At 41.5% G+C, this 12,880-nt stretch overlaps 1 protein-coding gene across 2 annotated transcripts in view; it reads right to left on the bottom strand.

The window, feature by feature from the left end:
• Positions 1-12,880, bottom strand: part of NANP (N-acetylneuraminic acid phosphatase) — a 13,228-nt gene continuing 348 nt past the window's right edge. Inside the window, exons 2-3 of one of the 2 annotated variants that reach the window (XM_030872524.2) lie at positions 6,132-6,801; positions 1-5,392 (exon numbers count right to left, since the gene is read on the bottom strand). In XM_030872524.2, coding sequence (XP_030728384.1) covers positions 6,145-6,801 — 657 coding nt within the window. In that variant the 3' untranslated portion in view covers positions 1-5,392; positions 6,132-6,144. Of the gene's footprint in view, positions 6,802-12,880 lie in introns of both variants that reach the window. The other variant, XM_030872523.2, reaches the window with a different exon arrangement.

The following is a 12,880-nucleotide window of genomic DNA, read 5'->3' on the forward strand; positions in this document are numbered from 1 at the left end:
CAAAGTGTATTTTGCCAACTATTATTTTATTTACTTTATTGTGTTTTCAAGCACAGATTTCAAACTTGGGAGATGTACAAAAAGATTAAACACACATCTCTAATTATTAGGAACTCAGCAAGTATAATATGGGTGATATAAACCAACAAATAAACCGTCATAAAATTTAACTTTTAAATCATTTAAAATTGTACAATTTAGGGGCATTAGTACATTCACAATGCTGTGAAACCATCACCACTATCTAGTTCTAGAAAATTTTCATCACCCCAGAAACTCTGTATCCATAATGCAGTCGCTCTTCATTCCCGTTTCAGTAAATTAAGTCATTTATCATCTGTCACTTTAAAAAAGCCTGGGTTGAGGATCTTTTCCATAGGTCAGGCTGATACCCAGAAAAAAAAAATCATAACATCTTCCAAGAAATCCATGGAAATAACTGTATTGTCAATGTCACATATGTGAAGACTGGTTAAAAAAGTATGCTTTGACCCATCAAGGTCATGTGACTTTTCTGTACTTTTTTTTTTGGCCACATTGTGAGGCTTGCAGGATCTTTGTTCCCTGACCAGGGATTGAACCCACGCCCCGGCAGTGAAAGCACCAAGCCCTAACCACTGGACCGCCAGGGAATCCCCTATACTGTTAAACTTCATTGTAAAAGTATAAATTGAATGTACTGCACTCAAAAGGATTTTATTATAAAGAAATCTGAGTTTATGTCTTAGAAGTGATCATAGGAACAGAGTTGCCAAAAAAAAAAAATATCTATGTACAAGCAATGTTGAAAATTCAGAAACACAGAACATAAGGAGACCCACCATGATGATGAAAGTCAGAGAAGGAATGCTGTATACAAGAATACAGAGAATAAGGAAGTTGGGGAAAAGATCTTAAGAAATAAGCTGCATATATAATTTAAACAAAAAAGCTGTGGGCATGCTGTAAATTTCTACTTCAAATGAGCAGCCTTTCTCAAGCTGTGGGTAGTGACTATGAGGCACAGGCACTTGACCTACATTGAACACAGACTAGAAGAGAACAGCTTCCACAATAAAGGCAAAAGAAGGAAGTACCCAGCTAATACTGCTTCTACCCCAAACCCAATGGAAACTATCATAAAGGAATTTAAACACACACACCAGGAAAACAGGCGCTGACAACAAAACTGTGGAAGCCAGAAAGCATATGGACGAGTGGCAAAGGAGTTAGTAGATTCAAGAAAGCTGAGTCTAGACCAGCTTTTCTAAACGCTGAGAAATCATGAGGTGCACAGTGACTCCTCCAAAGATTCAGGCACTGATACCACCAGATGCCTCAGTCATGAAGGAGAAGAGGGAGCTGAGTTAAGGAGGATGGGGTAAAAGGTGTTCCAAATACAAACGGAGGGAATTCCCTGGCGGTCCAGCAGTTAGGACTCGGTGCTCTCACTGCCAGGGCCTCAGGTTCGATCCCTGGTTGGGGAACTAAGATCCCGAAAGCCGCATGGCGTGGCCAAAAGAAAAAAGAAAAAGAACGAAAACATGCAAATACAAATAGATCCCTAGACCCCTGCCCCTCCAACCTGAAGTCCTCATTCAACAGAAGTCACAATGTTTCTATGGAAAGAGTAAAACAGAGGGTCTCTAGACCGGGAGAGAGCACACACAACTGAGCTCAGGTACAAGAGGAACAGGGATTAAGTGACCACATGCCTCTCTCCCCACCACACACCTCCTTCCCACTCAGCTCCCAGGTGCTGACATCAGACCTCTACCCTCCGTCAGGAGTCAGAGATTCTTCACTAGGGAGCTAGACCAAGAGGAAAGACCTTCAGACACTGACCCCAGGGGTTCTTCACATAACTGCCTACCCAGATACACTATAGAAAAGGAACCTCTGAGTTTACAAGACCCAGCCACTCTTGCGGAGCTTCCAATCAGCATTTCCATCCTTTCTCGTGTGGTTCACTGGGCATTTAAGGAAAGCCTCTAAGGTGAACAAATAGACCCAAATAAACAGATCAGAGCAACATGGAAGATACAGTGGATTCCGTGGATTCTTCAAAAACTTGAAAAAAATTTGAGAGGTAATATTCCACTCAAAACAAAAATGAATGTTAATCAGGGTCCGCATGCCACAGCTACTGAGCCCACGTGCTGCAACTACTGAAGCCCTCACGCCTAGAGCCCGTGCTCCGCAACAAGAAGCTGCCGCAATGAGAAGCCTGCGCACTGCAACAAAGAGTATCCCCCTCTCGCCACAACTAGAGAAAGCCCGCACGAACGAAGACCCAACACAGCCAAAAAAAAAACCATTAAGAAGGAACATTTATATAACATTTATATAAAGAAGACCCAACACAGCCAAAAAAAAAGACCCAACACAGCCAAAAAAAAACCATTAAGAAGGAACATTTATATAAACATTTATATAACATTTATATAAATCAACATACTCCAATAAAATTCTTTAGGGCATCCCTGGTGGCGCAGTGGTTGAGAGTCCGCCTGCCGACGCAGCGGACACGGTTCGTGTTCCGGTCTGGGAAGATCCCACATGCCGCGGAGCGGCTGGGCCCGTGAGCCATGGCTGCTGAGCCTGCGCGTCCGGAGCCTGTGCTCCGCAACGGGAGAGGCCACAACAGTGAGAGGCCCGTGTAAAAATTTTTTTTAAAAAAGGGAAGGAACACTTAGAAAATCGAAGAAACTTGGATATTGAAATACATGATGCCAGGCAGGAAAGAAAATTCAATAGGATTGAAAGGTAAAGTTGAAGAAACCTTCCAAAAAGCATTATAGAACAAAATAAGAGATGGAAAAATAGGAGAGAAAAGAAAAGAAAGTGGAAGGTCAGTAGAGGAGGTCCAACATCCGAATAGTAGGAGTTCCAGAAAAAGGAAGCCGGAAACACAGTGGTGAAGCAATTATCAATTAAGTAATTACATTTTTCCAGGACAAAAGGTTTTGTTTGGAAAGGTTCAAGAGTGCCAAGAGTAGAGGATGAAAGCATAACAAGATACATCATTATGGACCACAGGGGAAAAACCAAAGTTCTAAGAGCTTCAAGAGAAAAAGAAAATTGTCACTTAAAATGGCTGCTAGACCACAGAGCAATGCCTTTGAAATTCTGAATGACATCCAACTACATGCTGTTAAACTATCAATGATGGGAGAAGAGAATAAAGGCATTTTCAGACACTTAAGATCTGAATATTTTTCTCTCTCACATTTATAGGGAAACTACTCAGGATGCATGCCACCAAAGGGGGAACAAATCAAAAAAGGGAATACACAGGGCACAGGACATCCAACCTAAGAGGCAAAGGGAAACTCCAGGATGGTGATACGTACCAGAAGAGGGCAATCAGACTGGGGCAGAAGCAAGGGCTTCACAGCTGTACTGACCTCAAAGTGAACAACTGGCCCAGTGAAAGCCAATGGAACCATCACCTTTATCAACAACAGTGGATGGCTGAGATCAAAGATGTATGCTCCTAACATGAACGACTCACAGAAGCTTCATAACTTTTTAAATCAGTTTCTTAGCAAGATCATTGCCTCCTAAAACTGAAAAGCAGGAATAAAAACCTGCCTGAATCAGAGGAATTCTATATACTCATACCTACCTATATATGCAGATACACAGGAACTGCTGACAGCAGAGGCCTTTAGGGCAGGCGGGTTGCTGGAAAAGAGATGAGACGGACTTTTTGCTATTCACGTTTTCATTCTTTGACTTGTGTACCACAAATACTTGTACAAGTACCACAAGTACTTGTTCAAAAATGAAAAAAATATATTCCCCAATTTAAAAAATGATGGAATGAAAACAACCTGAGCATCATGCATAGCAAGGAAGTAGTTTTGTTTGTTAAATATATATTTAATATACACACGCTGATATTAACTAAATGTTCCCTATAAATGTGTTTAATGGGTTGTGACAGAAAATGTTTCCTATTGTGGGTTGCAAAGAAATCTGAAAGTGCTAAACCAAGTACCTCTGTAACTAAGAAAACTGTCTTTCCTACAATATTCACACTTGCTGGGTCCTGGGCACCACCATATCTAAGATGTTCATGCACCAGTGGGTGGACATGTGTATGGAACCAGAAAACATCCATCATTGTGTCAGTGTTCCAGGGGCAGCATCCACTCGTGTCTACTCTAGGCCTTCCTCTGTAATGAGTGTTTGGGAGAGCCTCTGGACAATTGAGAATTTATGGCTTTCTAGGAGTATGGGAAACTATGAAAAACAAAATATTATTCTAAAACAAAAACATTATTAATAAAATAGGTCTATTCCAAGATTTCTTAATATCTTCTGTAACATTCCACTCAGAAGGCAGAAAACCACAAAGTTCTTCCCTAAGGAAAAGTACAAATGGAATGTAATATTACATTACCAAAAACTCAATTATTTCATTCCCCGCCACATCACTTTTGCTGACGAACTGCTCATATAACATCCTAGGAGGTCTGCTGCCGTGATCTGGGAGCAATGAGCCTTCTCAGTGAGCACAGTGAACGTGCCATGTCTAGACCCATCCTGTGGGTGAGCTGAAAGGACAAGCTCTCAGCACCACACTCAGCCCACTGGAGAAATCATGCACACAACTATTTTCCTGTCAACATCCTCCAACTTAACAATTTTCAAACAGCTACAATTATAATTGAGGTCACATGGACACCGTACCTGGAAGAGCTATACACAAACATTCCCTGTCCACAAACGTTCAGCTTCAGAGCGAACAGTCAAGGGCACAATCACATTTTTAAAAATTAAGAGTGAGAAGCGCAACAGGCACATGCACAATGGCAGAGGATCCTGTTCTTCACAGAATACTTGAAGGAGCCCTAGCTAAATATACCCCAACTACCGAACATCTTACACTAGTAGTTTCCTATACAAAAGTTAAAAAAAAACACCCTACCAAAAAACAACCCTAATCATTATTTCTTTTTTCCTTAATTAACCATTTTACTCTAAGTTTGGCTGGTGAAATCACGAGACTTTCTAGCCTAATGGTCTTGAGACATTTTTCTAGTTGCAAGATGCCTCCCTATGGAGTTTTAATTACTAAGCTCAAAGCAAACTCTGAAATGGATACAGAAATCTGTGAAACAATGACATAGTTCCCAAAATTTTAAAAACAGGAGACTTAAGGCAGATGGTGACACCAAAAAGAGCCAGTCAAGTATTAAAATGGCACTCTGGAAATGGTTCATAGCAAAACCTAATTTTCTACTAGTTTTCATCATATGGGTGAAACTATCCAGTCAGCAGACAACAGATGCGGGCAGCACGATTAGGCCACACCAAGGCAACTTCCAGGAAAGTGACTTCTGGGGCCATGTGGCTTGCACTCATCCACAGCAAGACAGACTGGTCCCTCACCCTCACTGCGTACCTGGGAAAAGATAGTAAAAGTACTTCCATAAGAGGTAAAGACTAACAGGAACCTATAAGCTCACCCTGGAAAGATGTGAAAATGTAACGGAAAAGGAGCACCATGTGCTGATTTTAACAGCTTTTTTACTGGAGGAATTTATTGGTCATGTACACACCATAGGAAAATTATCCCCCCCCACCCCAAAGGTAATGCAGAAAAATTAGATTCATAAGAGAAGTATACGTACAAAGTAGGCAAAAATATGGTGCATGTTTTTGAAACAGAAAATATGAAAATAATTTCACTGTGAAATGCCTTGATTTGCGAGTTGGTACTTAGATTAACCAGATCCAACTGCTCTAATAAATCTCTAGTATATATGTTTTAGAATAACTATTTTTAAAAAAATACCTATTTTTAAGCCAAAACATAAAATCTGTATCTGTGCACCCATGTATAAGTTATCCTCCTTGGTATCTTCATAGATCCAAGATGCTAAGAGATTAACAAAGTAATTTTTAAAAAATATCTCAAGCCACAGATTAACAAATATACTTCCTCAAGTTTTCTGGGTTACCCTACTAAAAATAACTTATAATAATGTACTCTGGATTTTCAGATATAAATACCAGTCAATGGTTGGTTGGCCATTACATGACAAGTGTAATTATCCTTAGAACTAGGTCATAGTATATAGAATGCCTTAACTTTTCTTAGTTCAAACCCTGTAATTTGACCCTAAAATTCGTAAGCATACCCTTTTCTGTGCTTTAAGCAGACACACTGACTTTGCAGTCTATACTTTGTAAGAGAGCAGGTAACTCTAGCACGGAAGAAACTATATAATGCGGCCTGGGGGATGACTTCAACGGCACCATTCCATTTTTATTTATCCAGACTGTTGCCTTCAGCCCTGCATTGAGGCCTCCTTGTATATCGGTTTCTAGTGTGTCACCAACCATCACACAGTCCCCAGGCTGTACTCCAAGGAGATCACAGGAGTAATAAAATATGGAAGGTGCCGGTTTCTCCTCTTTCTGCTCTCCACCTACAACAATAGCGTCAAAATAGGACTGACAGGCACAAGCCTTGATCTTCTCCCTCTGGGTCTGTTGTTCTCCATTTGTTAATAAAAGTAGGCGGACCTCCTTTCGAAGTTCAGTGAGCATGGCTTTGACATCTTCTGCTAGTGTCATATGCTGTAAACGTGTAGATTTCCACAGGAAATAACATTCTTCAGCTAATTTCCTATTGGCCGCACCACCTTTTGTTTCCTGGATTGCTTCTTCCCAGTGTGAAGTCCTGAGGTCAGTAATGCAGCTTTTAGAAGGATGAAAACATTCCTTGCTGAGCTTAACTTGAACTTTGTTACAGATGATTTCAGCCTCTTCTTTGTAATGGTATTTTGATTGTAAGAGCTTTATCACCTAAATAAAGGAAAATAACTCCATCAACATACTTCATGTCTTTAATACTTATCCTGTGAGCCTATAAACCCAGAGCACAGACAGATTCTAACTCCACTCCTCTGTCTTAAGGAAGCTCTATTACCACACCATTTCTGTTGGGAATTGGTCTTATTTTTAAAGAACACAAGAGTGAAGATTTCCCAACCTTTCTAGACAACTCATTCATATTTTTTTACCGATTTTTTCTAAGAAGATTCTTTATATATATATATATATATAAAATAAGAATCCCTCATTTGTCAGTTTAAGTCTACCACCTTTCATTCTGGTCATGAAGACATGAAAATAAAACTGTGCTTATATTTAGTAAAACATAAAATTTCTAACAACTGATATTTAGACTCTTCCCAGAAATAACGCTAGTTCACCTAACCTTTCCTCATCTTATCCATTTTACGTTCTGAAGGCCTAAATTAGGTCCTAAAGGGGACCTAATTCTGTACTTTTAAAAACAGGTATATGTAGCTCTAATGGAATCAGGCATGTTCTGTGACCTCAGCAGTTTAATGATGGTGCTTCTTCCAAACTTAGGATTCCAGATAAAAAACTTCAAGTAGTTCTGAGTCTCCCTCTTTGTCACACTGGTTCTGAATCCCTTATCATAATCTTTCTTATGTTCCCACAGCTCTTTATCTTGACTTTTTATGAGATTAGGTTCTTATCCCTTTGGCCTATCTTCTTACCAAGATGCTAATGTGGCAAAGCATTATGCCCAGTACTCACATATATTATTTCGAATCTTTCCTGCAACTCTGCAAGGGAATTTCCTTTCTGAGATGAGGGAATGGAAGTTTAGACCTGATAAATAACTTGCCCTAGCTGAGATTTAAGCCCATACTTGCCTAACTCCACAGGCCACATGCTTGCGTTTATACTATGTATTCGGCACTGGAGACTGGACCCTTTGTCCTCATGAACTTATCTGGTGCGGAAAATAACCACCACAAATGCTGGGTTGAGTGCCTTGACAGTCACACAAAAAACTGGAAATAAAATGTAAGGAGCAACCCCAGGGTTGTTGGGTAAGGAGGGCAGAGGAAGGAACATTTAAACCAAGGCGTTACCAAGCCCAAAGGTGGGGATGGGAGGAGGATAAAATCATTCTAGACAGAAGGAACAGCACAAAGACACAGTACTTGAAATTCTGTGAACTGGGAAAGGCAAGAAGCTGAGCTCAGCCACAGTGGAAGGCAAGTGAGGGCGAGTGCTAGAGATGAGGCTGGGTAGGCTGTAGCTACCGAAATTCCCTTGGCACACCTTATGCCCATACACGCCAAAGGCTTCATACTGCAAGTGCTTGGGCTTCTCTGCCTGGGAGCTTTATCTCGCCATAGGGGCACCCATGCACATAGGCTGGAGCCAGAGTATAGCCCAAGAAGCAGGTCTCAACCAATAAGAAGCAGATATTGGTGGGTTGCCCCTTGGAAGGGACAAGTAAAGTATGTCTACATGTGTCTCCCAGAGTCCCCAACCGTTCACACAGTTCCCTGCTCATGAACACAGACTGTATTAGATTCCTTCCCTTCCCTGTCTGACTCCACCACTCCCTACAGTGCTTCCTCGGGTCACCTTCCAAGTGAACTGCTTGCAGTTGAAGCCGCCTGTCCCAGGGACATCTGGGAAAGTCGATCATGCCAAGGCAATTTTGGATCTTTGAGGATGAGGGCAATGCACACAGCTGGGGCTAAAGATTTTCTGTTGTTGAAGTGAAGCAGTCAAAGTCAAGTTAAATTGTTACCCTAAACTCTATAGGGAATAAATGATCTGCTACTCACACCAGACACTCAATTCACCTACTGAAAAGGGGAAAGAGCTGAAGAGACACATTCTTCCTCAAGCTATTTGTGTTAATCACAAAACATAATAGTTAAGAAAAGTCTTACTAGTCAGAGAAAAATAAACCAGCCCTAAGAATTTTAGGTGAAGGGAAAACTTTGAAATTTCTTGCTTTATAAAGTTAAAATTCAATGAACAAATCAAGCCTTTTCAATCTCCATAGTTATGTCACCATCTTTTCTAGCAATATCAACTAAATTACTCCTGAGCTATGATTGAAGGTCACTATACAGTTTTAGCAACGCTACTGCTACACAATAAAAGGACACAGGCCTCTAGGACTCCACAGTACTTGCGATTCAACAGGAACTGGCTCACAGTTCATAAATGAAAGCTCCCAATAAAGATCCAGTTTCCTATAAACTGCAACTGGCAGTTTGTTAAGCACATTCTTGGGATCTGAAAAAGCAGATTAGCTCACCTTAAAGGGGAGATTCTTGTAGAAGTATATTGCTCCCAAGTTTCAAAACTGCCTCCCATTACATTCCCTGAATTAACTTTGCCATTTCGTCACACAGAAACTAATTACATATTCATTTGGAACAACAAGTGGCATTTTAATAATATTAACAGCTTTGGGAAAGATGTTTATCAGTCGTTCACATATTAATATTAGTTCAAACAGAAATAATACCTAAGGTGAATTAGTCCACATTACTGGTGCAAACTCTCCTAACACCTGCACTGAGAGAATGGGAGTCTAAATTTAATTGGGGATGGAGGGAAAAGATCTCTAATTTAGAGGTGTGATGACATTCTGCATAAGGGTAAGTCAGGCCTGAAAAGGATTCTGAGTAGAATGAGCCCACTAGGCACGTACAGGCCTGAAGAAGGGAGAGCTAAGACAGTGAGAGAGGGGAGATCAATTTCTAGACACAATATAAACTCAAATTCCATCTACTTCAAAACCCTATTTAAGGCTCTATCGCAACACATACAAAAAGGAAACTCTGTCCTACTTCCTACTTTCTGGACCCAGACTTAAATACCATTAGTACTAGTGTTTAGCTGTGATTTAAAAAGACTTTTTGAGGGCCAGTGTGGGAACCATATAACACATATGATAAAGATATGAAGTGGCTGAATTCTAAATAAAACTATTTTAAAAAATACATGCTCACAAAACATGATGGCTGCATACAGACTAACAATTCAAGCAGCCCTCCTGTTATTTATTTTTTTTGTGGTACGCGGGCCTCTCACTGCTGTGGTCTCTCCCATTGCGGAGCACAGGCTCCGGACGCGCAGGCTCAGCAGCCATGGCTCACAGGCCCAGCCGCTCCGCGGCATGATCTTCCCGGACCGGGGCACGAACCCGTGTCCCCTGCATCGGCAGGCGGACTCTCAACCACTGCGCCACCAGGGAAGCCCCCTCCTGTTATTTTTAGTTCAAGTCTTTGTTCAAACATCATCTACTCTATGTGGCCTAATCTGACCAACCTATTTTAAAAATGCAATTCTTTCTCCCCTCCACTTTTTCTGACACACTTATAAATAAAAGCACATTTATTATGTTCACTGTCATACCCATTAGAAAGCAAACTCAAAAATGCAGAAATCTTTTTTGCTTTGTTCTCTGAGAAACCCCAATTTTCTGGAGAAGCCTTCTTCTTGAGTAGTGACACTGAAAGAGGGTGGAAATAGCTTTCCCAGATGATTTAAAAGTAAATTAAAGCTGATAGCCAATATTTTGTAATAACTATAAATGGAAAGTAACCTTTAAAAATTGTATATATATAAAAAAAGAAGCTGAAAAAAGAAAAAAATTAAAGTGATACATAGTCATTATGACTCCTTTTCCTCAAGCCCAAGGCAATGGCTGGACCTTTCCCCCTCCCTCCTTTCATAAATCATTCAGTGATTCAGAAAGCTGGCATGTTACTTTTGAATAGGCTAACATTTGTGGGTGTTGTATTCTTATGTGATAAAGCGATCCTAGATCCTCGTATAGTTAATTCTGCACATTTCATAGGATATTTATAAAGCAAATGGTAAGAGAACCAAGTCTGGAGAACTGGACTTTTATCCATCCATTCAACATTCATCCTGTGTCAAACACAGGGTGATGAATAAGACAGTTTGTTCCCTCTTAAGAAGCTCACCATTTAGCTGTGGGCATGTGAGTTGGAATGTGGAGGATGAACTGGACATGGTAAGCCTGGCATCAAGACCATAGTAACAGTCTTGGTGAGAGACAAGTCCAGCTTTAACTAAGACAAGGGCAGAGGGGATGTGCAGGAGAGGACACACTTGGTGACAGAGTGGACGGTGGTATAATTCTGGAACACTGGACTGTATGTACTTCCCATGCATTACATTAAACCTAGCTGATAGGGTTTTTGAGAACTAATTTCACTATTCAAATATCACTATTTAAAGATTTGAGGCTTAGAGCAGTTAACTAACTTGTTCGGGTGCTTTCACCTAGGTATTGGGAGAGCTGTGATTCAATCTCAACTGTCTAATTTTAAAGCCTAAACTCTTGGCCTATAGCAAGGATTGGAATAAAACAAGAACTTAATGACAACACACTGGACTTGGCCTGCCAAAAACACACAGGTAAATATGTACAGTTTGCAGCTAGAGATACTGGAGACAATATAGCAGGGGATGGTGCCCCTGAGGTCAAGATCAAAGGCATGAAGGGACAGTCAACAGTGTATAATACTTCGGTAAAGTCATTAAGACAGACTTAAAATGTCCAGGATTCTGGCAATTTGGGAGGTGCCTATAGATGGTGAGTTTATTTCATTCTAGTGGCAAAAACAAAAAAAACACACTACAGTGGTTTTGGGAATACACAGGAAGTAGAAACATGGAGATAATGGTATAGATTTCTCTTGAAAAACATGGCTGTCAAGAGAGGTAATATCTTGTGGAGAAATAAGGGTCCAAGGGAAGCGTTCTTTTTAAAGTACTGGGCATTTTAAAAGATTCTGCATGAATTATTCACATTTGCTTATTTTTTTTTAAGCTCAAAAATTGACATAGGTTTGTTGGCCTTTTTTAATTTTTTGTAATAATTGTATAAAATAATCGTTAACATTTTTCCAATGCATATTTTGGAGAATCATTCTGCTAAATTGTTATACACAGTATCTCAATTAATTCCCCAAAAGTCTTTTAAAGTTGGCCCTAGTGTCGTATTGTAATACAGATGAGAAACTGAGGCACTGAGTTGAATTATTTGCCCGAGATCTCAGAGAAAATTGTGGAGCCAAGATTCAAACCCAAGAAATGTGCAAGCTATTTATGATTAAACACTGATTATATTGCTTATGGAGTATCATAAGAGAGTGTAAAGACATCTTTATCAAACAAATAAAAACAGAGTATTGGACGGGCTTCCCTGGTGGCGCAGTGGTTGAGAGTCCGCCTGCCGATGCAGGGGACACGGGTTCATGCCCCGGTCCGGGAAGATCCCACATGCCGCGGAGCGGCTGGGCCCGCGAGCCATGGCCGCTGAGCCTGCGCGTCCGAAGCCTGTGCTCCACAACGGGAGAGGCCACGACAGTGAGAGGCCCGCGTACCGCAAAAAAAAAAAAAAAAAAAAAAAAAAATAGAGTATTGGACAGATCCGAAAACGCAGCAGGTGTGGAATGCACCGAGAAAGAGGACGAAGAGGCTGAAGATCCAGGGAGACACAACCTAACTAATGAAGCATGAAGAGGACGGGACACTCAGGGCTGAAAGGATTTAGCTTCTGAAAGTGGGTTTTTCAGATATGGTAATCCTTAGTTTTCTCTTTAAAGCTGAATGCAGACGAAAGAAAGCAGGGGTGGCTTCGGGTCTTGAACAGCACGGGAAAGGTCTGAAAGAGCATCAGTAGGTACAGAAAGGGGAGGATGCGGCGGAGCAAGGCCTCGTGAAGGTAAACCTACTGAGGGTCACACCCACGGCAGGAACACCTGCGGAGAAAACTCCCTCGAGTCGATAAAGTCCAGGCTCAAAGGTCCAACGAAGAGCACGCGGTTGGAGACCAGCCTCCCGCGGTCAGTCCCGGAGAGCCGGGTGCCCGCTCGTCCCGGCGGGTCCCGGCAGAAAGCCAGGCGCCTGGCGCGCGCCTGCCTTTCTGTGCGGAGGCGACTCTGCCCTTGTGGCAGTTTGGCGACATCCTTCCGGAAGCCCGAGCGCTGGGAGCGCCCTCAGATCGCAGACTCCCCGCTCTCTGAGCGAGGCCGCCGCCGCGGGCCGGCACGAA

This window comes from Globicephala melas, chromosome 15 (genome assembly GCF_963455315.2).
Source record: "Globicephala melas chromosome 15, mGloMel1.2, whole genome shotgun sequence".
NCBI classification, from domain to species: domain Eukaryota; kingdom Metazoa; phylum Chordata; class Mammalia; order Artiodactyla; family Delphinidae; genus Globicephala; species Globicephala melas.